The sequence below is a fragment of the Bombus pyrosoma genome, linkage group LG2 (genome assembly GCF_014825855.1).
Source record: "Bombus pyrosoma isolate SC7728 linkage group LG2, ASM1482585v1, whole genome shotgun sequence".
Taxonomy (NCBI): Eukaryota; Metazoa; Arthropoda; class Insecta; order Hymenoptera; family Apidae; genus Bombus; species Bombus pyrosoma.
In genome coordinates this window covers 4,149,436-4,175,136 of record NC_057771.1, presented here as the reverse complement: position 1 = coordinate 4,175,136, position 25,701 = coordinate 4,149,436, and the positions used below count along the sequence as shown (strand labels likewise).

General features: G+C 30.2%; 1 protein-coding gene across 2 annotated transcripts; it reads left to right on the top strand.

The window, feature by feature from the left end:
* The first annotated feature begins 126 nt into the window (after nucleotides 1–126).
* On the top strand, nucleotides 127–25,403 carry LOC122577808 (serine/threonine-protein kinase minibrain). Of its 2 annotated transcripts, XR_006320422.1 has the most exons (9): nucleotides 127–301; nucleotides 13,026–13,291; nucleotides 15,338–15,506; nucleotides 16,214–16,381; nucleotides 16,481–16,767; nucleotides 16,837–16,983; nucleotides 17,199–17,631; nucleotides 20,613–21,157; nucleotides 21,697–25,403. XR_006320422.1 is itself a non-coding variant. In XM_043749408.1 (8 exons), the coding sequence occupies exons 1-8, from the start codon at nucleotides 142–144 to the stop codon at nucleotides 21,068–21,070; spliced, it is 2,088 nt and encodes a 695-aa protein (XP_043605343.1). In that variant the 5' UTR covers nucleotides 127–141; the 3' UTR covers nucleotides 21,071–25,403. The 2 variants fall into 2 exon arrangements, 1 of the variants encoding a protein (XP_043605343.1); XM_043749408.1 differs by having other exon boundaries at nucleotides 20,613–25,403.
* Nucleotides 25,404–25,701: the final 298 nt, after the last annotated feature.

Sequence of the window (25,701 nt, the reverse complement as noted above, 5' to 3'; positions counted from 1 at the left end):
TGAAGAAGGGAAAGGGGGAAAGAGTGCACGCTCTGAAGCGGTATTGAGAGGGCTGGCGTGCCCCATGTTGTGAGCGTCTGAAGACTGCCGGGGGCAGAAGTGAAAGGGTGGGAGGGAGGGAAGGGTAAGGGTGCCGCTGGTATGGAGTATGGAAGCGGCGGGGGCGGAGGCGGTGGGGGCCGTGGGGGTGTCCAACCACCCTCCGCAGGTGCGAGGGGTATGGCGGGAACAGACACTACTGATGCTGCATGGCACAAACACGAACAAATGATCCTTATGGAATCGAGACATAAGCAACAATGTAAGTATACACACCAAAATTATGATATTCTTCTTTTTTTCATTCTTTCATCCTTTAGATTTGTGAATCTCTTTCAGGAATATCAATTTGATGGACACTGATTTGTTTATCTATAGTTCGAATACAATTTACGTAAACTGAATTTTTGTGTTACTTCTGTTTTACATTTATCAGAAATTACGGATATTTCGAATGTCTATTTACTATTATAAAATTTTATTACAATTAATGTTTTCTCCTTTTGATATACTATATCTATATTACGATACATTGAATAACAATGATAGTTTAGATGTTATATGAAAATGTAGAATATTGATATCTTATAACAGGACATGACTTGAGAAGTCAGTAGTTCTTGTATGTATAAACACGTGTTGCTTCGCAGCAGCGCCATTCTATTACAAGATTCACTAAGATTGTAATTTATTAGATTTTAAAATGATAACAAAAACTTATCCTTAGTAGTCGATGCAACTTTAAATGAAATAAATAATAATAATAACAAATACTTAAAATGTTACAAGTCTATGAGAAATGTTAATCGATGATTTAAATTTTTAAAGTTGCACTCTTGTCTCTCCTTTTATTTAAATTCATGATGGATGCTAAGTACAAAATACGTTCTAGTTAGTATAATTAACATGCGGTGAAATTTTCATGAACATTCATACATTCATATATTTACATTCTAGTGTACTTGATTATTGTATCGTAAATGACGTGTATCGTTTTATTTTTTGGAGTACGTTTCACTGTTCGCACTTAAATACAATGATAAAGTCGAATATTATATTGAAATAATTTCTATAAGAAAATTTTAACTAATATGTAATTATCATTTACAATGGCAATAACATACGATTTATGTATATTTGAGAAATATCTATACTTTAGACAAGAACATTAGGGTTAGATTATAGCCTTACACGGTAGGAAATATTTAAAATCTACGCGCAGTTGACTTTTGTACAACGTGAAATTTTGTGTTTAAAAATTTTGAATTGGACGTCTGTTTATTTCGAATTAATTTATTCAGCTCGTCATAACATAGCGTCATAGCTCTGTTTATCGAAGAAGAGACAAAATAAATCCTTTTTATTCGTTGTAGCAGTCATTCATGTGTCCGTTGCTACCAAAAAATCATAAGAGATGTGTTATACATTACGTGTATAGTATAGTCTCTGCGTTTAGCAGAAGATTCGCAATAGATTCTATTTATTTTGATCTTCCCTTAAGAAAATTTTCCTGCAATAAATACACAGTAATAATGATGTGTACAATAGTACACGAAATAAGGATTCTGATCAACAATAGGTTATTGGCGTTGTTATTAGCATTCCAAACTTTCACTATCACTTTCACAGTCTCTATTCAAAGATCTGCTGTATGTAAAAATAATGTACATCTGCAAAAGTGTTAGTTCTTCCAATTGAGTAAACAAATGAACCCTTTCGCTATCACCGTTTAAGGGGTAGATTATTATTCACAGTCCAAGTTTCGGTTTGAAAATTGTTTTGACCAAATATTTAATATTGTATTCATATTTGATTTTATGTAGGGATATCCAAAACGGACGATTTGAATAACTGTCTAGTAGAAAAAGATGCATTAGACCAAACTTTCTTGGTTTTGAGGGAGCATGATCTGATGTTAATAGCTTTTTTATAGATGGAAGTATAAAGAATATCAAGGTCAGCTTCACTTTTTTAAATGAAATGGTAAATTTTTTTTACTTATCTCTTGATAGAGTGTTTTAAGATGAATGTAACTACCTATAAGTCAAGGTTATTCGAGGTCGTTCAAGGCCAGGTCGGATTGGAAATAAATTACTTCAAGACACTGATCAAACACTTCGGCGATTTACATTGCTAGTATGTACAAGTGTTCAAAGTGATAACCTTGATCATCGATACATGCTCTAAAACGCGGATAACACATAACGAATTTCATTTGAATCAATCGCAGACCAAGCTCATCTTATGTGCTCTTTTATGTAGTCTTTGATTATTGGTATGTTACTATATTCTTGTTGTATTCGCTTAATTAATCTCACAAATAAAAATCTAAAGCTGTTAAGTCAAAAAGGGACCGTGCGAGCCATTTGTTCGTTAAAAAATTCCGTAACATTTCGTGCAGAATGAGCACGATATCTATATTGCTAGATTGTCGTATGTTGAGTGAAATGATTTTGTTCTTGTAATAAGTATGTCCTTGTAATAATTTTGATGAAAAGATTGTTAAAGTTCACTCGTATTAGGACTATTTAACGTCCCATCAATAGAATATGGATCAATTATTTAATTACTAACAAGTTCTTAGCAGACATATACAGACCAAGATCTTTGCCTGTCCACTTCTCTTAGCCACTGTGGATTATCTATTGACCAATAGTGCATGTCGTGACGATTAATTTCCCCGTGTAAATGTGGCTTCGTCCATAAACAAAATTTTAGTCATATATGTATCGTCTTGCAGTTTTCATAAGCCCTATTCGCATAATTCTAAATGAGTTTGAAAATCATTTTTACTTAACTGTTAGCGAAGTGAAATGTGGAAAAGGTGAAAATTGAAATGAAGTATCTTACAAAATGTTTCCATTTTCGCTTTCTAGTTATCTTATACTAACATGTGGATTTCGTGTTACAGCTGCTAAAATGTTTATAGTGCTTCTATCATAAGTCATTTGTTGCGTCTTCTGTTATCCACGCTTTCGGTTTCATGAAAAATTTCTATAACGTTTGAAAAGACAAAACGTAAGGGTCTGACACGATCGAGAAATATTTCAGTACACAAACGCACTGTCTGTCTCATAACTTTATGATATTCATCATAAATATAAACCATATTTACTTTTCGCGTTTTTGTATAACGCAATTTGGAAAATTGTGTACTACAGAACCCCGCACTTTAGTCGGTAGCATATCTCAAGCTAATATATTGATAATAACATTCATGGATACACATGAAGACACGAAAGTATTCGATTGGTATCTTAAAGCAATTTATTTTCCATTCTAGTTGATCTTAAAGAACCTTTAATGATCTTCAACTATAGGTCATTCTACTTAAACACACAGGTTCTTCTACCTAAAATGCTATATCACAAAGTATGTGAAAAACATATCATCCTATATAAAAAAGTGACATTGACCTTAATATTCCTTTTACACCTACTATTATGAAAAAAACCATTAATATCAAATTATGCCTACCTCGAAACCAAGTAAGAACAAAGATCTGATGTATATTTTTCTACTATCAAAAGTAATTCAGATGGCCTGTTTTTTATCCTGTAACTGTATAATATTTTTGCAATTTATGAAAATATAATTTATTTTAAGTAGTAAGAATTTCTCAAAAAAATTTTTCGTATTGAATATTATTATAGTACTTTAAATTAATTTTATATTCATAATTATGATTTATATATAAATCAAAATCTTTGTAAAATTTTAGTTAATAAATGGTCATAGAAGTCTTTCGAAATGAATATGTTTGATAAAATTGATTAAGAAAATTTTCGATATTTATTGTAATCTGAGAATTTTAAATTGAAAATATATTGTAATTTTGTACAATTTATTTAGAAAAATCATAAAGAATAATACAATGTGTTTGATCTTAAATTGTATTGGCGTAATATGCGTAGATAGAAATTCACCTTAATTAAATAAATTGAAATTTTACTCCAAAATTTTGTTTTTGTTTTCTTATATTGTTCTAAATCGATATTCCGAATGATGATTTTCACTGAGTTTACTTTGCATATAAGACAAAATTTCAAACTTTTTAAATTAGTGACTCATTCTTTCGCTTGTAATGAAATATTGTTTTAACGAAAATCTGTATAACAAAGTGACAGGATGGACAATATTCAAAACAGAAGCTGATTGAAGTTTGCTCAAATGAAACTTTTTACGAAAACGACATTCGTTTGCCCACGACTTGTTCACATTTGTTCAACCAAAATTTTAGTTTGTTCATGCTTAAAAAAAAAGTTATCGCCATATTAAAAAAAGGAGTGTGAAGTTGGCACCCCCAAATGCGAAGTTTCATAAAAACCAAATGGCATTCGTTTGTCCACGATTTGTTCACGTTTGACTACCTAGAATATCCATCTCTCAAAAAAGATTTATCATCCAATGGAAATTTAAAAAAACTGATAACTTTTTTTGAAGAGTGGACCAACGAGAATTTTAGTTGAATAAATGTGAACAAATCGTGGACAAACGAGTGCCGTTTAGTTTTTGTAAAAATTCGCATTAGAGGTAGCAACTTCACCCTGTTCACAACAGATATATACATTGTGAATGAGAAAAGAGAAAGTCAAATTTATAAGTGGCGAGGAAACGTTGGCAATAGTATAGTGAGATCCATTTTTGAACTCGGCGACTCTCGAAAAATTCAAAGACTTTGACTAGACTGTCCGGCTGGCTACTGACTGATATATATTTTCGACTTGGCACTCTATCCCTCTAGCATCATGTCTTTGTGTTTTCGCTTTCTTCTACTTTTAACTTCATTTTATATCTTCTGATTAAAGAACTGACACTGGCAAGAGTTGAACCTGTCGAATGAAAAACAACCGTATTATTTTTTAAATGGAAATTCGGAGGTATAAGAAATTTTCCGAAGAACTAGAATATCTACGGAGATAACAAACAATATTGAAGAACATTTTACGCGTAAAGTATCACGATATGTATTCTCTTTCTTCTGTGATCTTCGTAATTAAAGAATGACGATATTATTTTGTATTTTGTATATTAGAATTATATTCTAGAATCTAATCAAGATATGGTTATATTCATGCAATATTTTCCGCATTATGTAAGATATTTTAATATAAGAATTGAAAGATATATAGATAGTACATATATGTTATAGAAAGTCGTGTTTTGAGGATTTATAATGTAATATGAATTAAAAATCTATAAATTAATAGTAGTGATATTTGTTATACGATATTGTGAGGATATTATTATCATATTTAATTTTAATTTGTAATTTATGTGAATAGATTTTGCAAATATTCTAGGAGTTGTTTGATCTACCACCGCAAATTCTGTAACAAACAAACTGTGTAACTGAGAATATGAATCGGTAACATATAACACATCTCTTATAATTTTTTGATGATAAGAAACATGTTAATAATTAGTATAGCAAGAGAGAGAAGTGCTGCTCTAGCCCTTTCTCAATATGCAATAGACACTGCTGCTGCAAGCTGACTCTAAAAAATTTTCGAAATTTGTCAAGAAAATAATTTACATATAACTGGAAGTGTATTGTTCATATATCAATTACGTTTTGTTTGTAGTACCAGTCAGGTTTGATTGAAATTCGATGTACATAATTAAGTTACATAAAGGTAAAGAATCGGTGTTTATTTTTATATAAAAGTACAATTGCGTAAACTCATTTTGTTAAAGAGCAAAGTATAAGATTTATGTAAATTAATAATGATTAAATGTGATCTATAGGAATTAGTTTATTGTATGATCTAATGCAAATCCATTGTAGTAATTAATCTTTAGACTAATAATCAATGTACGATACCTATATGGATATCTGATGGCATCTGAAAAATTGATTGATTGACTTATTTTTTAAGAATTACTTTCGCTTTCAAACAATTAATATGATAGAACATAAATTTTGAGTATCTGCAACATAAGTTATATTGATAATCATTAAACATTTGAAATGATAATCTTCGTCTAACAATCATTTTATTTATCTAATTGCGATTGAGAGGGACAGAATTTGTCAGAATTTTTATTAAAAGAACAATATATTTAATACATGGGAATGTAATTTAAGAGTAATCAAGTTGAAATTAGTAATAACAAATTCATTTAATAAAGTAATTGGGTTTTACCTTGAATATAGATTTTATATATTTTTGACAATACTATAAAAATTGATTGAATTTATATAAAGTACATATTAATTCATTAAATAAAAGAGAAAATTATCATTATCATTTTCAATGTTTCTTTTTAAGTTTTTATTATTATTCTCTAGTGTAATTAATAAAAGTTTATATGCATGAGTCTTAATCACGTATTCATTGACAGATACTTTAACTATATCATCAAATATGTTGCATGCAAAACTTATTGTTATCCGTTTCTGCTTTCATTTAACATTATTTGAACTTTAATTTTGTGTTACGTTACCATTATAACTTTTCGTTTCCAGTAATCACAACGATATTACATATTAAATATAGTACCATTCTGTAACATAGGAAAATATCTGTGTAAAAATATTATATAAGTCAGAAGATTTATGATGAATATTATATACGTAGACATGAATAAGAGAACATAATAAAGTGAAGAAAGGAGATAAGATCAGAAATATATATTAAATTTATATATTTATTAGCTATATTTAAAACATATACTAGATAAAGCGTAATTCTCGTTAAATCTTAATGTGTTACGCGTTTTTTAAAATAAATGATTATATGGATGATATATATTGAGTTAATAATGTGTATGTGTAATAATTAAATTTAACAGTATCACATATCTGTTTTTGCATCGAAAATTAAATGATAAAATATAGATACATAAATTCGAAATATTGGAATGTATTAGGAAATTTGAAATATCATACATATTCAAATAAGACCTTTAATATTAAAGTTCTCGAATGTGTCGCAAATATATACACTATATAACTTAAACAGAACTATAAGGATATGATTATATGCAACCTCGTAAATACATAAAGCACAGAAGTACTGAAGCCTGCGAGCGACAGGTAGCAGACGTAAATAAGTTTGGATGAACGATACCAACGTATCATTTCACATTGTTTTTCTTCCAGTTAAGTCAAGAAATATCGAACTTGATTATCCAATTAACTGGTTCCGCTCGTGTATCCATTGTTGATTCGTGAAAGAAGGGGGTGGGGGGATTTGATAGCAATCGATGCGTAATATACTCTCTCATTTGTTCGTATGGAAATACAAGGTAAAAAACCAGCATCAAAAGGAGAAGTAAAATGAATAACTGATAGAAGTCGCGGTCACCTGATTTCAAGGCGACGCACTGTCTTTCTCTCGGTCGTCCTCAATACTTTCTATTATAGCCTATGGTGTTGATATACAGACGGAGGCCCTGTTCTCGAAGGGCTACTCTCTCTCTTTTCACATTTTCCGTCTCATTCTTTGGACGCAACACGCGCCGGTATAGAAGACAGACCAGCCAGTCGGTCGGCGGTTACTCCACCCCCGTGCGACACGATCAATACGCGACTCTCCTCTTTTGCTATCGTGCTCACCCCCTATCTCATTCACATATACACGCGGCAGCCTGCGCTCGTGGACGCGCGCGCGCGCCCCAACTTTCTCGTTTCCCTCTCCCATTCCTTTTCTCTTTCCATGCAGATCGTACAGGCAGAGCTCCGTAGTCAGTAACGGTAACAGCAAGAGCGAGCAACACCATCGGCAACAGCACCAGAAGCGCTCAACTGTTCGTTTTGAAGCTGTCTTTCTGTTGCTATGCTGGCTGCCCTTATCCTCTCTTCTGTTTTCTCTACTCTCCCATCTCCTTCCTCCGGTCGAGCTCTTTCCGTGCGCTGTCATCCTACAGGACAGAGATCCTGCGTCGCCTCGCTCTCCGCGTTATTCTTTTCCGTCGTTCCTTGCCAAACGATTATCCAAAACTACTTTTTTCTTTCTCCTCTTTTCGTTTCTCATTTTTATTTCATTTCAATCTGTTCCTTTTATCGTTTTTGTTTATCTTTTACTAACCTTTATGTTTTCACAGGTATACGCATTGTTTTTATTGTAATCTCTCGGAGGAGCTGTGCAAAAATTGATTTTTTATTTTGTTCCTAACAGGTTCGATATATTTCTATTTCTTTTCTTCCTTTTATCTGTACTATTCTCTTTCGCTTGTATATATTTCTGCATTCTGGAAAACATTTCGCCCACCTTCACGTATCTCTTTCTTTTTGTCATTTTATGCTTATTTTAGGCGTGACAATCTTGATGCCGATACGTTGTCAAAATACAAACGCAGTGTTCTAGAAGAGAGAAAAGTAAAATGACATTCAGTGGTGGTGGAAGTATTTTACTTTCGCAGTTTGTATTTAGTCGGTAAATGTACTTTTCTACGATCTGTATAGTTTTGTAGAAGTGTGTGTATCAGACAAAACACGCGTAGACATACATATATCTGGACAGCAAAACAGGTTGCATATTTTAAAAATATATATGGTGTGTAGAGATTAAAATCTAGATTTTATAACTTCTATTTTAACAATTGCAAAACTATCTCATCTTTCAAACTTCAGACATACAAAATAGATTTTTTCCATTTTTAGCTGTTATCTTAAATTGTGAACCTCGTTACATTTGTTTATTCATTATTTTATTATAGTTGAGAAGTGGATAACACACAAAAAACGATTTCACTTTTTTGCTTTATAATATCGAGTGACACTCGTGATATCAATTATCATTCAGATTGAGCAAAGACAAAAGGTTACATTTCTATATTAAAGATCGATTTAAACTCTGATTTTAATTCAAAATAGCAAGACTTGATTATCGAATGTAAATTGCTTATAATATTTCAATTTTTTGCTTCAGACAACTTTCAATACAACTGTACTGTTAACAGGGAAAACAGTGTATATTGATGCACACATATATGTGACGCAGTGATCACTGATGTATATGTGCACAAAAAATCATAAAAGAAAGAGTTAAAGAGAACTTCAAAGTTAAGGGGAAATCAAAATACTTACTTGATCACAAAAAGTTTTAGTATTCTATAGAAAGAGTTAATTATAAGAATAAGAATATTAATTGCGATATATGAAATATCTTTTAATGAAAGCACAATTTTAAATATAGATATTCCGCTCTCATTTTTAAGGAAATTAATCTCCAACAAGATCATTTACCTGCATTTTACGTAATAAGAAATTCATCCATTTATAAAAAGCCTTATAGTCTTACACAAACATGTCTCTCATTGAAGAATGCTTATAGTGAAACGGTGCGCTAACGATGCAATTATCTGTGCAGCGGTACCGTTTCCGCAATATATTTTAATACAGGAAACTTATTTGTTTTTTACGATAACAGTACAGCAGAATTTATAACTACTGTGTTGCCCCATGTATATACATACATATATATATATATATATATAATATTGTGCAATACAATTTAATAATTGTATTCGTAATGTATCAATTATGCTACATTAATATTATTTAAATATTATTATTTACGTTGGAAACATTTAAAGTTCGCAAAATAAATTAACTTTTAAAATATTCGCTCGGTTTATGGAGATCATAACATTTTGCATCTCATTTACAATTTCATGTGCACACTCTTATTTCTTCTTTTCTAAATATTATAAAAACTTCGTTTCTATGGATATAAAACGAAGAGAAATTAAATCTTCGAATTACAGTGTTTGATAAATATCGTAACGTGTATACTATTTATGCTATTCTTTGTATTATTTAATTCCCTAAATACATTTAAATGTATCTAAATCACTAATATCATTAAAATCACTATTGTTCAAAGAATAGTAGTTATCTTTGTTTGCTTTCTTAAATTTAATTTTTATCTGCTTAGTATACTCAGATTTTTTATATAATTCATAACCTAATAATTCAAATTTTTGAATTATTAAATCACTGTAATAAAAAGAAGGGCGTTTTCATTATAGTTTTTAACGGAATACATATACTTTCATTTCTTAACTTTCATCTGGCATCGTTGAATCATAGATGACAATAAAGGTTTGGGATAGATTTGGGTTAATTTTAAGACATTTGATTTTAATTTATATTCTGTCTTATGTAATAAATGTTATTTATGATTTTTATCATGCAAAACATAGCATATAGATTAAAATAATGTACTTTTAAATAAAGTAACTGAATCCAAACTAATATAGATAATTTACGATCCAATTGAAAATTAATCGCATTGAATCAGTCCTTTTTTTGTATAGTAGCTATTATTAATTTGATTACGTCTCAACTCTTTATGAACAAATGATAGTGTTATAAAGTTAATAATGTCATAGAAAAATTGCGCAAAAGTTATCAACATTTTGTTCAACCTATTCGAAAGAGATGGTCGTTTGTCAGACGTCAATGGCCGATTATGATTTCTTATATCTTATTTTATAATCGACCATACCTTTTACATCTTACATCTATGTTAAAACTTCTTTCGAACTTGGCGATGCTTATATTTCACCTGTGATGCATACTTCAGTTTTTATAAGAGGGTTATCGCCTACTCTAAAGCAGTTACTCAATAAAAAGATATACATATGTATTATGTTCATGAAAATATGTTGGCTGAGTACACGTCCAATAAGCATATTTACTTATGCTGTTTCAATATTAGCGTGAAATATAATAGTGTGTACGTAATACCGAATAGTTTGTACGTACATTAAAACTGCGCTAGTGATTTTAGATATGATAGATCAAAGTTTGCATTTGCTCATTTACTAGGTCATTTATAAATTAATGTAATATAAACTTATACAAACATTAAGATGAATAATTTAAATAAAATTGAACGTATGGGAGAATTTTATTAAGGAAAGAAAGTAAAGTAAGTTCTTTGAATTATGTTTTTTTATCTTCTCACATTATCTCTCACAATTATCAATCGAGAAATTCGAAATGATATACATAATGTACTTCGAACGTACAATTTTTATATTTGAGCACGTTCGAAGAAATAAATTAGCGAAACAATAAGTTACCTTTATCACAATAACACATTTAATATTTTGGAAGCATTAAATATTAAGATCAAAAGATTACGATTAAATCGGGTTAAAGGTAGCACGTGCTCCCTTAACACTCGTACCAAACAAGCAGTTGCGTTACGTCGTCGTTGTCGTCATGTCATCGTTGTCGTCGTTGTCGTCGTTGTCGTCGTTGTCGTCGTGTCGTCGTTGTCGTCGTTGTCGTCGTTGTCGTCGTTGTCGTTGTCGTTGTCGTTGTCGCTGTCGTTGTCGTTGTCGTTGTCGTTGTCGTTGTCGTTGTCGTTGTCGTTGTCGTTGTCGTTGTCGTTGTCGTTGTCGCTGTCGCTGTCGTTGTCGCTGTCGTTGTCGCTGTCGTTGTAGCTGTCGTTGTCGCTGTCGTTGTCGTTGTCGCTGTCGCTGTCGCTGTCGTCGTCGTCGTCGTCGTCGTTGTCGTCGTCGGTAACAGAACACGATTCGACCCTTACACAGAGATTCTCACCATGTGGGGCTACGATAAATACTCGAGCCACCCGGTAAGCTCAATTGAAGCAATCAAACGGAGGGACATCGTTCAAATTGTTTTATTTTTTCGAAACTGTTATAATTTGTTCTATATTGATCTATTAAATATTACTAAAAATTCATCTATGAGTAGATACCATAAAAAATCAATTACTTAATAATATATAACTTATTGCTATTAATTTGTAAACAATTGATCAATAATTTTATGTAAAAATGGAAAACGTATATTTTCACAAACTTTTTTGATTAAATTATTATTTTATTTTTATTTAAGTTAATAACATGTGGTATTAACTCGGATTCAATTAAATATATGATCTATTATGACCTTCAAAGTTATGTAAGGTCAAGAATGGAAGAAATAGTTTGAACATTTCGTAACACTGCAATTATTAGTATGTTTTATACTAAGGCTACGTATTATATTTAATGTAATTTTCATTAGCAATAGTTCTGTTAATTACATTTTTGATAGTTTCTGCCAATGTTGTACGATGCATTGATGCACTTTATCTTGTTTCGCAAATTACATACATCTTTTAATAACAAATAAATTGTAACAAATTACTTTTTTTCTTTCATCTAATGGTTTGTAATCATAAAAATATTTTTCTTCATCCCTTATACTATTACTTGTTTATAAAATGATCTCAGAAAATTGTCATATAATATAAAATGCAATTCTTACATGACAGTTATGACAAAATATCTCATTTATTCAACAAAGATTGTGACTGGTAGTAGCTACTTGAGACTAGGTGGTGTACATTTACGAATACTCTCTGGGGGCAGTTTTAGAGAATGGTTGTATATGGGTGAAAGTCAGTCTATATCAAGAAACATGAATGAAGCGGAATGCGTGCTAGTTATCGCACGACCTATGTCAGTCTTCGTGACCTCGTTGCGTGGATTCTCAATCACATGTACTGTAACATTGTACATACGAGCTGTGTATACCGTGACCAAACTACTTTTAAGTGAACTTTCGTCTTTAGTATCAAATTCTAATTAAATATCAACAATTTTAATATCAAAAAAAGATTTTAAAATTGATAATTTATATCTTAGGCCTTAAAAGAAGGGAATAGATACAATCATGAGAAATTAATCTTATTGTAACGTAAATACAGCTTGATCTGTTTACATTTTAATTCTAAATTATGATCGTCGACGATCAGATTCCAATCCCTCATTTAGATAGTTTCAATTTATAACTAGAGGAATTAGTATTCATCATTCAAGAAATGACTCGCAAAATTATTCAGTAATTAAGAAATTAAATACTTTAATATTTATTTCCTGTCAATTACTGTAATAAAAACATTAAGGCAAGTTATATAGCTATGTCGATTGATAGCCTTTAAAAGTAATAAATAAACTAATCACTGACGATAAATATATTAATAATTAGTATTAATTTGGTAATGTTTAATTTTCAGTAAGCGGAAGGGCGGGTGCAGGCGGTGGCGGTGGTGGAGGCGGCGGCGCGCCCCTTTACGGTCGTCTAGTAGCTGAGGAGCCATTACCTCCTACAGTATGTGGGGGTGCCGGTACCGGTGGCGGTACTGGTGGGGTTCCGCAAGAAACCCCCGCGGATATACACGCTATGCAAGCTAGGATACCCCATAGGTTTCGTGATCCAGCTACGGCACCTCTTAGGAAACTCAGTGTAGATCTCATCAAAACTTACAAGCACATCAACGAGGTAAAAGATACTTTTCATTTGACAAATCATTTATCGTTTTTCAATTATGCTTTTTTTCTGTTCAAGTCTGTTTACTGTCATTCTTTTGATAAAATTATAAAATTATATTATCCTTGGATCTTGACTTCGATTCACACAAGAATAGTTTGAAAATCTGTCACATCAAACATAACATGTTACTGATTTTTTCAATAATTAAACATTATTGAATATTACTATTAAATAATTATTGACGTAGTTAAAGTAGTAAAAAGGTAAAAGGCTGAGAATACAAAATTTACAAGTGGGCAATTAAAATACGTATTATGTTTCCTTTGTTTCGATTTTCAATAATAATAGTAAAAAATTCAGTAATGGATAGAAATTATGTCGATAAATGATTTTTATAATAAATAATTGTTACTAACCTCTGTTCAATAGTCGTTCATTTACATTACATTTACTCGTTGTGTTTAGAGCACAAATAATCAATATTCAAATATATTTGCCTTTAATATTATGTGCAAATTAATTGGTTATCTTTATCGTATCCCTTCCTTTCTTATCCATCTTCCTCCACGTCTTTCACAGTAAACCCACCTCTTCCTCTGCTTTGTCTCATTTACGCATGTAACTTCTTTAACTACATTCTTACTCACCTACATACTTATTTATTCACCTTCTTTTCTCTCCTAGCTGTCCATTCTTTTGTTAAACATAAAGACATAATTTATGACTTCGTTGGTAACCTATAGTAATACTTTTTATTGTTTTTTTCTTTTATAAAATAAATAATAGCAAATGGTTTGTAAACATCTAGAACCTAAAGCAGTTTTAATTTATATTTTTATTAATATAAATATTTTTGTATAATTTTTATTAATATAAACAAGATCGTACATCACTAAGTAGAATAATGAAAATGTTATGAGCAAAAGATCATTTAATTTTGGATGGAAAACAAATAATAACAGATGAACTTGCGATTTACATGTATCTCTTATAATAAAAATTATAGTGTCTTCAAAATTGTCAAATATTTTCTATAGCATTGCAAAAAAAGATACGAAAATATCCTACATTCTTCTAAAGACAGTCCAAGATTCTATTTCTCTCTTTCTTTATTCTTCTATGTCTTCAATCAAGTTCATCGGAAATTTTTCATTCTATCAATAATTTATTGATTATTATATTATAATAATTACCCAATTAATCTATTGATTGATAACTTACAATAATATGATAGCATAACGTAATAATATAATAATATCATGTGCAATACAATATTATTATAGTGTTTTATACTTCTACTTTTCTTTGATACTAAACATATATATTTATTTTCTTGACAAAACTTACATTTAACTCAACTACTAATATTTTATCTTTATTTTGTACAGCTTATTTTTATTTCTTTGTTTCTCTCTTTATCATTAAAAATACTATTGTGATATAAAATATTGATAAACAAAATCTGTCAAATGCATTAATGAATAAAAAGTGCAGAAGAATTAAATCAGTGTTCTGTGCTTCTTCAAATTTTTAAATTCTTTTTATAATAATATTCATACAATAAGTCTTCATTAATTTTTATCTTGGACTTATCTCTCTTATAGAATAATTTTGTCATCCTTAATTATATCTTGTCATTTGCAAGTTGTCTTTCAATTTCTTTATCCTTATTTTATCTTTACTTGGATTTGACTAACTCCACGTTTTCTTTGTGCTATATTTTTTTCATTTTATTTTTTACTTAATCCATTCTACCATTAGAAAAAATTGAATACTAACTAATCTATGCATGAGAAAGGATGGAAAAACCAACAAAATCGTTTGAAAATGAAATAAAAATACGTTGTGCATAAAATATGTTATAATACTTGCATTTATTTGAAAACTAATAATTTTTATTTGAATTCTGACTCTGTTTAATAATCAAATTATTATAAAATAAGATATCCGTCTAATATTTAAAAAAAATTTTAATAGTTTATATTGTCTAATATAATATTTTATAACCTGTAGTATATAATTTTCTGCTTCATTAATTTGTTCGTTTTTTCATAGGTTTATTATGCTAAGAAAAAGAGAAGGGCGCAACAGATGCAAGGAGAAGATGGTTCCCATAAAAAAGAAAGAAAATTGTACAACGATGGTTGGGATGACGATAATCATGATTATATTATCAAGAATGGGGAAAAGTTCCTCGATCGTTATGAGATCGATTCGCTAATAGGTAATAATGCTCTAGACTATAAAGATGCTCGGATATGTTCTATTCCATTGAATATGAGTCATTTATAACGAGGAATCCGTTATTAATATTATATAACAACGGGATTGAAAAAATTACAAAAGAGTGTTGTATGAAAAATAATATACAAAGTATCTCTGAGAAAAGTAACCTTCTTAAGTAAAATGGGAGAAGAGGGAAAACAATGTAAAAGATATTCTCATAATGCTAAATACCTATAGCTAATAGATAAATGTAGAAAATTCTCAATATGGTTATATATAAGCGTATTCTTTTATGCAACTTAAATTTACAAAAATCATTGACTTATTCTTAATATATGTGCTATTTTCAGCAATATTATTTGTAATTATAATACAATCCTACAGCTAATTTTAGAATTTATTTGGATAAACTTATTGTTTTATTACATTATAAATATTAATGCTTCTAATAATTTCTTTAATGTTTATCTTCTTAAATATGAGTATTTTAAATATTTCTGAGACATATTTTTTTCTCTATTTTACCTTAACTATGTACATCTTTTAAGAAGACTGTTTCCTTTAGCAATACTCTATATGAATATCAAAAATTTAAATATTTAGTTAAATTAAACAGTTAAATACAATCTTTAATATATATCTTTATATGAGTGTTAAAGTACGATAAATATAATTTTTATGACATGAAATATTTGCATTTTATAGGTAAAGGCAGTTTTGGCCAAGTAGTAAAAGCGTTTGATCATGAAGAACAAACGCAAGTGGCAATAAAAATTATCAAGAACAAAAAACCTTTTCTAAATCAAGCGCAAATCGAAGTGAGGCTATTAGAAATGATGAACAGGGCGGATACCGACAACAAATATTATATAGGTTGGTTATTGTATCTTATAATTAGATATATATATATATACGTACTACTTAAATCAAATTATTTATAATTACTTCATAATTCAAATTTTTTAATTACAGTTAAACTAAAAAGGCATTTTATGTGGCGAAATCATTTATGTCTGGTATTTGAACTGTTATCGTATAATCTATATGATCTACTTAGAAATACGAATTTTCGAGGAGTGTCGTTGAACTTAACAAGGAAGTTTGCACAGCAACTGTGTACTGCCCTTTTGTTCCTGTCTACACCGGAATTGAACATCATTCACTGTGATCTGAAACCCGAAAACATACTTTTGTGCAATCCCAAACGAAGTGCGATAAAAATAGTGGATTTTGGTAGTTCATGTCAACTTGGACAAAGGGTGAATATCTGACGGCATATCATAATTTGATAATATCCAGAAACTAATTGTTGTTGATATTACTCGCAGATATACCAGTATATTCAATCCAGGTTTTACCGGTCTCCTGAAGTCTTATTAGGAATACCTTATGACCTTGCGATAGACATGTGGAGTCTAGGATGTATTTTAGTTGAAATGCATACAGGAGAACCTCTGTTCAGTGGGGCCAATGAGGTAACAATTATTAACTTATACTTGAATTCTCACCTATGATGTAATTTGATTGCAGAGTATTTTAGTATTAATTTATTTCATGTATTATAGTATATTTAATATATAATCATCTAATCTATAATATATAATTGTTTTTCATTGCAACATTATAATGTACGTAATTCTTATTGAAAAATAAGTATTTTTTATTTATTATTAATTTTTCTGTTTCACAGGTCGATCAGATGAATAAAATCGTAGAAGTACTAGGAATGCCACCGAAACATATATTGGACCAAGCGCATAAAGCGCGGAAATACTTTGACAAAGTCCCCACGGATGGCTCGTATGTGCTGAAAAAGTCAAAGGATGGTAAAAAGTACAAACCTCCTGGTACAAGACGCTTACATGATATCTTAGGTGTCGAAAATGGAGGCCCTGGTGGTAGAAGGATAGGTGAACCTGGTCATTCAGTTTCCGATTACCTCAAATTCAAAGACTTGATCCTGCGAATGTTAGACTTTGATCCGAAAACAAGAGTGACACCGTATTATGCACTTCAGCACAATTTCTTTAAGCGTACAGCCGACGAGGGGACCAACACAAATATTGCTGCTGCCAACAGTGCTAACACGAGCCCGGCAGTGGTATCGATGAGCCAAGATCATGGTAAGTTACTAAAACTTCATAATGCATAAAGCAGCATTTTTTGCTTACTGGGTCGTTTTACACGCGTGAAGGATAAAGATGTTTTCCTTTAAATCTGGTATTTTTTTTACCTATTACCATTGGTTTTAAATCATAGTTTACGCAGTTTGTATATAATACAGTTATTCTACTTTCAGTAAGATTTTTAATCATCTTCACTCGTTAAGTTGTCCTACACTGATAAATAAAATAAAATTAGATAAACTACACTGGTAAATAAAATGAACTAAATTTTGGTAAAATAAATCATGTGATAATATATAAATAAAAAATTTTAGGTGGATGATTTAAATTTTTTACATCAATTTTAAATAAAGTTACATTTGATATTTCTATAATTAGAATAAATCTAAATCTAGTAATAAATTTCTGTTTATTTAAAAGACGCACGTGCTGTTTACAATATAAAATGTATAATAATTACACGGATTACGCAAATAATCGTTGCGAAGAGACTATGTATCGCTTAAAAAGTACACAGTTTCAGTAAATATACAGTTGACATTCTCGCTATACGTTAAATTTATAACTTTGTTATTTAATTATTTTAACTTATAAAAAAATTTGTATAATCTTATGATTGAAAATTTGTCTGATTGTTTCCACTTGCTTCTCAGATAATGTATAGCAACTTTTGTCTTATACAGCTAAAATGTACTTCTTTATATAAATATATAAAATCTATAAATCTATATAAAATGTAATTGAAGTAATATACATATAAACGTGTTTTTTAATTCAGTGTTTATAATTTAACATCCAATCGAGTTGAAGCTTCTGCGATAATTTAGAAATATTATACATATCTAAAAGTTAATGAATTAGAGCAATACAGTGACTCTCTTGTGTTGAACTTTTTAAGGAACTGCGGCATTGTATTGAAGATTTAGGCAGGCTTTAATTTGTGCAGAAAATAAGACATTTGCTTATATAGTTACATATTTCATAATAAATAAAAATTATTTATGAAATAAACAAAAGATTGGCACTTATAAAGTATAATTATTTATATTTATTAAAAATTTGTTTAAATAGAAGAACTGTTTTATTAATTACATTTTAGTAGAGATATAAGTCATAATATAATATCAGTAAATATCAACATAAAATGTATATTTGTCTGATATATTTTATTTTCTGCGCAAACTAAACGATACTTGTTGTTGCCCGTAGATATGATGGGGGGACAGTACGTGGCTCGATGACTGTCGTATCCGCGGGGCGGCGACGACCTGTCCTAGGCCCCAACCCTAATCTTACTTACTAACATAAGTAAGTTCTGTCTAACAAACAATCCTACAAGCTAAAAGACTAACAATGTCCCTGATAATCATATCCTGACCTCGGATGTAATATACGAAGCCTTGCTTGCTTGAATAAAAGAACTTGCACTTCTGATTTTTTTAAATATGAGATACGGATTCATATTGATTGCCCGTGTCTCTGTTCTTCGATACAGTATACTCTTAAAAGTTTTATATTTATTATCATAAATTCTATTATTTAAATTATTATATTATTATGAAGTACATTAGATTTTAAAAGCAGTAAATATTAAATAGCATTCTAAGAATATGTTCTTTGTAATGTTTATATCCGCAGTTATGAGAAATGCAAGTATAACAAATAACATCGATTTATGTATGACATATATTTTATTGCATATATATTTTTTTATTAATTCTTTCGTTTTCAGAGAACATATTCTTGTTAAAAGTAATTCAATTTGCATATCTGTATTAAGTTTTTATTCTGTAGAGCAACTACTTCATTGTCTTGTAATTTATTTCATGCATGCTTTAACTGCTTGCATATAGCATGCGAAGTGCATCTTCATCGTATAACGTACGAAACATTAAATTCCGTTGTTGCAGTAAACATTTTATTGATTTATAATCTGCACATTTATCGTTTTACATTCATTTTTTTAGTATGATTTCTTCTTTCTGAATTGTACATTCTTACCTGAAAGCGACTATCTAAATGTTCATTAAAATGGTTTATATAGTTAATGTATAACTAATTGTAATTTTATGTACGCATATAGTGCCCTAAAAAATACATATTTTTAAATAATAAGAAATCATAGAATACAAAGGAAGACGATTTTAAAGAGTAGTGTAAACAATACTTTTTTAATTAATTGCACTTTACGATGAATGAATAACTACAATATTTAGTTGGTTTAAATTTAGTCTAACTTATTTAATCATTTATGTAGCATAAATCGAAATACATTACATAAAATATTAATGTGATAACATTAAGAAAGCTTTTTTATCGGCTTGTTATTAAAATTGTCTTTTGTAATGTAACAGTATCTAATGATAAAATCTAATAAAAAGAGCAGTTATAACATTATTAATACAATAGTAATATGTTATTAAAAACACAAAAAACATATTACATTTTTTCACTTTATACGTTTATTTTTACCTCATAAGTATGTCAGATTTGTTCTGATATAGCTAGCAAATAACAGATAATATAAATGTATTTATAGAATACTTTATATAAAATAGAAATTATATGAGATAACAATTTCGTAAAAGACGCAACTCTTAGAAATCGTCTTCCTAATTTTATGTACATGAATCATAGTTTTGGTAAAATATGTTTAAACTTCTTACGTTTTCGATTGACCCGAAATAAAGATGAACAGTTGGTTATTGCATAGATATCGATAATTGATCAATCGGTATCGGTATATTTAGATATCAATGAAACCTAAATCAGAGCTGTTGACTATACGAGAGGAAAACGAAACGTTAAGTTCAATGCCTGGAATGTATCCCCGTAGTATTTTGAAAACTTTTTTATTTGTTTTAACTTTCTTATAGTGACATTCTATAGTAAGAGATAGTAATCCATTGGATGATCTTTGCATTAGTGTGAAAATGATTAAACTGTTTATCTAAGGTTGTATTTTCTTAATGTCCCAGGACTGGTAACCATGTCGGGACAGGGAAGCAACAACAGTGGCAATCCGATGCAAGTATCAAGTCTCCCTGGTGGCTATCAGCCAATGGAGTGCGAGTCATCACCTCGTCATTTGGGGAATCGACGCGTTGTTACAACAAACTATCCGTCAACTTCGGCCACTGGGGTGTCTGCATCCGGCCCGATGTCCATGCAATCTGTAGACAGTTCCCTGATACAAAGCTCTCTTGGATCGTATAATAGCCTAATTCTCCCTGGTATACCCCATCTGCCTGCGATGATGACCTCACCGATGATTCAGCAGCAGAACTTTTACAATTACGGTTATTCAACGACTGATACGCACGGAATAGTCAGACAACCGTCGACAGTCTCAACCGGCAAACAAAGAGACCCAGAAAGGGAAGACAGTCCTATGGTTGGAGTATGCGTCCAGCAGAGTCCAGTTGCTATTCACTGAAACGAAACAGAATAAAAAGGAACTACGGCGATGGCCAATTACACGTACTATCGTCGCGTTAGCGGTACCGTCAAAAATATATATTAGGTGATTATATATACTGTATATACGAAGTTCATGACGATACCGTAAAACCTATCGTACTGTTTATGAAAAAAAGAAAAGAAAAAGAGGGAAATGAGAACGGGCAGTAGGAAATTTGAAGTTCTTCCCCGTTGCATTGCTTTGCATTTCGTCGTTTTATTGGTTATGAGAAATAATTTGAGACAAAAGCACTACAAATATAGTATTGCTGTGTAAATGTGTTGAAAAATAAGAATACATTAGTAAGAGTACATTGCTTCAAACTAACAGCCTAAAACAAAAACGAAACATAAAAGACAGGTTAACAAAGCAATTCATCATACGAGAAATTCTTCGTTCGTTTATGAGAAAAAGAGATTTTAAAAATATATGAATGGCTTCTTTAAAAACAAAAAGATGGGAGGGGGAAAGTACAAGAATGAGAAATATTCAGTTGAAAAATAGAAATACGAAGAAATGCAAAGGAAAACATGAGGGAAACTTCCTTTTTCCATTTTGTCTTTCTCTTCTTAGTTTTTTTTTTTTTATTTGTCTATCTTAAGAAGCCGACTGGTCTTACATTGGGCACGGATATACCGCGTCCGGCACAGAAGCTTATGATACTTTGCTTATGAGCACGGACAGACAAACATGGTCTAGTGAGGATGAACCCAGCTGGCCTCTCGGGTCCTGCCCGATTCTGCAAACACTCCAAATGCTTTAGTCGCGTGCAAACGTCGTTAATAAATTTTGGCACCCAAACTGTGTGGCCTAGAGAGCGAAAAAGTGATAATTACTATTATTAAAAATGCATTAAACAGAAGGAAAAATAAGAATTACCAGTGTAAGCATATACTCCAATAGAGTTTTATACACAATGTCACGAATATAAACGGTTTAGCAAGTAATTGCTAGCAAACAGTCGCGTCAAATGCTAGTTATTTGTACAATATACATAGATAAATGATAAGAGTGCAGCTTTAGGATTTAGCTTTTAAGTGTGAAAGAGGAGAACACTGACATTGTAAACTCGACTCTTTTATTTACTTTGATGAATAGAAAAGAGGACGTTGCAAACGTCAGTTTGTTACCGACGAAGGACTTTAAACAAACGAGGTTTGCATGATTTAACAACAATACATATTTATACAGAAGACAGTAATAAGAAAGTTAAAAGGCAGTATACACATAAGATCAAGATCGATATAATCATACAAAAACCTAGATACTTTATAATAAACGATACGCGCGTACTCATATACATATGTTTCCAATGGCAGTCGTAATTGATTTTTGCCGTTTCACTTTGGTAATAGTAACGTTATTTATATTATATTAATATACCTTCAGCATAAGTTTATAATCGTTTTCTGGCACTTGCACATTTCTTTTCAAGTTCTGATAATTGTATCGATCGATATGGTCCTTCTAATGAATTTCTCTTATTTTTTCATATTTGGTTATAGAGTACCGAGAACTAGGAACGTAAATTTCGATGCCAGAATGCGAAATATTAAATACAAACAAATTGTGTCAATAACGATAAGATAATATAAAAACAAGACACGACGAACGATGTAAATTTTCGATACTTATTAATAACATATACTGCAACAAATAATTCTTGAGATATTTTGCATGTTTCTATTCTTTGTTGTGGCATATACATTAAACAGGTTGATTTTTAAAATTATTTTACGATATTTTATTGACCGTTTTGTATTATTTTACAGAAACGAAATATACATTCGAATGATACTTTAATATTTTATTGTATGCAGTATGTCAGCTTCTTATCGGCTTATTCGAAGCATGTGATTATATAATTTTAACATTGTTTGGTCAGGTTTTTAATATTTTGTTTTTAATAACACCGATTTTGAATATTTTTCATTCATAATATTATAATTTACATGAAAGGAGCTTAACTTAAAATATGCATCGTTTTCTCGAGGAAATTTTTTCTGTACACGCCAAGAGAATTTCAAAGTTACATTAGTTGCCTTATTTTCTATTATATGAATTTATGAAAGAGAATGAAATGTTTGAATTTTCGAGAATTGCTTGTTTAGATAGGCTGCTTAGAATCCTGCATTTTTTAAATATTTGCATTGTGAAGATTTGCCGATAGACGTTAATGACTCGCGAAACGACATTCGTTCGAATTCATAGATTTCTACCATCAAGTACTAAAAAATTTATATTAGTATTTTTACTTCGCCCTAATGTATGACGATCATTGCTTATGTTATGTTAACTTTAAAAGGTATAACGAATTTCTGTTTTAAGTGGAATAAATGAGAAATGATAAACGCAATGGTGTAAATTCGATCTAAAATTATAATTACTAACAACCATGAAGTTATTCTTAAATTTCTATGTTAACGAGGAACATTTTGCCGTGACGATATCTCTCAATAACTTTACAAAAAGAGTATGGAAGAGGGAAAGCGAGAAAAAACGAAAATGTGTGTGTGTGCGTGCATATGCGCGCGCGCATGCATGTGTGTGTGTGCGTATGTGTGTGCGTGCGTCGTGCGTGCGCGTGTATGTGTATGAGAAAGAGAGAGAGAGAGAAAGAGAAAGAGAGAGAATGATTTTTCAAACAGAAAACATTGTTTGTCAGATTTAGTCAAGATTTTTCATGACAATTTCTGACATTTCGATAATCTTGTTGAACGGCAAAAATCAGTACGCTCTATAAACGTAGACAAAATGTGTGATGATTCCACACATGCCCTCTTCCGAATTCACGTTATTATGTATTGTGCTCATTAGTCCTCCAAAGAACTAGAATTCCTGCTCCTTCTTCTCTTCTTTTCTCTCTTTTTTTTTACTTATGTATTTTGGTACGAAGAAAGTTCACTTTTGATAAAATTGTAGCATAAAAAACTGTATTATAGGAAAATGTCGTCTTCTAAGTCCTTTTTTCGTTAAAAGGAAACGAGGAAAGATTTAGAAGAGGTTGACTTTTGAGCACAATGCAGTTTTTTCCAACGTATCATCGAAGCATTTTCTCATCTGACAATTATTAATTTTTACGAAAACGATTACCATTACTTTGATTAGATAAAAGATAAAGTGATTGATTGTATCCTATCACTTACTAGTAAATTTAGTAGAGTTGCCGCTTGTAAAAAAGGCGATGATCGTTACATAAAATTGAAATTTAAATTCGTTCAATATTTACAATGAAAAAGAAGGGGAAATGTTTTAAATGTGTGCAATTTCACTAATTACTATGGAGATCTTTAAAAAATACTCGGAAGAGTGGTGGTCGATTATTCGAAAAAGAAAAAAATTGGTGAAACAAAAGAAGTATATGTCGAATAATAAATGAAATTGACAAATTTTCGTTAGAAAGTGGAATTCATATATTATACAACAATAGATTGATTTCAAACGCGCCAATTAATTTTTCATATAAAAACTTTTTACACAGAGAATACGTTTCAAAATATTTTCATATTTTTCCATTTGTAACGTATATGTTTCTTATAGTTTTTGTACCCCGAAAAAATTTGTCCACTCAACAATTGTCGCAAAATGTAGAGTATTTATGCCAATTAGCAAACAACAGAGTTGTATACATTTAAATAGTATAAGAACCAATCACGATTCGTGTTTCAAATAATTTTAATTGAATAAAATTTAATTAATTTGCTATCGATATATCACTAAAAATCTTTTGTATATTTTTTATTGCTTCATAATGGGATAAAGAATATCTTCATATTTTGAAAAAACGTGTTATTTTATTAGCTTCTGTCTAAGAAAAATTAAAACAACATCAGAGTATTTATTAAAAAATTCACTTTACGCTTTCTTCACTCAAATTATTAAATTGCTTAAATGATTTGAAAACCATATATTATATTTATGTAAATCTTAAAACAAATTCTTTGAAACACATTGTGACTGGATTAAAATACCATAAGTTTCCTAACGTCATGTGTAAAAACATTGTGTTCAGAAAATATACTATAATACACGACTGATGTATGCCTGTTATGCAAAGTGCGTACGTCTATAGACGAGAAGAAATGATGAGTACACATCCATCATTTCAGTTTCTTGTTTGATGATTGCACACGCTAACCGACATAAAAAATGTAAGGAATGAATACAGAAAACAAACTGAATTAAGAAAAACCAATTTATTAAGATGAAAATTAACAAGCCTCCATACAAGATGAAGAAAAAGTTGTATCTACCCTGTAAACATTTTCATATTATATTATATTACATTATATTATTATTGCTATTATTACTACTACTATTATTATTATTGTTATTATTTTTATTTTTATTATTATTCATCCTGATATTACTTCTGTCGTTATCATTACTATCACTATTATGATTATGTGATTAATATTTTTATTATTGTCTTTATTATGATTATTACCATTATTCTTATTGTTATTACCACTACCATTGCTATTCCTATTACTACTACTATTACTACCATTACCATCACCATCATCACTCCTATTATCACTACTACTACTACTACTACTACTACTACTACTACTACTACTACTATTACTACTACTACTACTACTACT

Bases quoted from the DNA above. Each gene is read 5' to 3' on its own strand.
- LOC122577808 (XM_043749408.1), top strand. From the start codon at position 142: ATGGAGTATGGAAGCGGCGGGGGCGGAGGCGGTGGGGGCCGTGGGGGT. The intron at 15,507-16,213 runs GTAATAATGCTC...TGCATTTTATAG, and splicing joins TGAGATCGATTCGCTAATAG to GTAAAGGCAGTTTTGGCCAA. The intron at 16,984-17,198 runs GTAACAATTATT...TCTGTTTCACAG, and splicing joins TGTTCAGTGGGGCCAATGAG to GTCGATCAGATGAATAAAAT.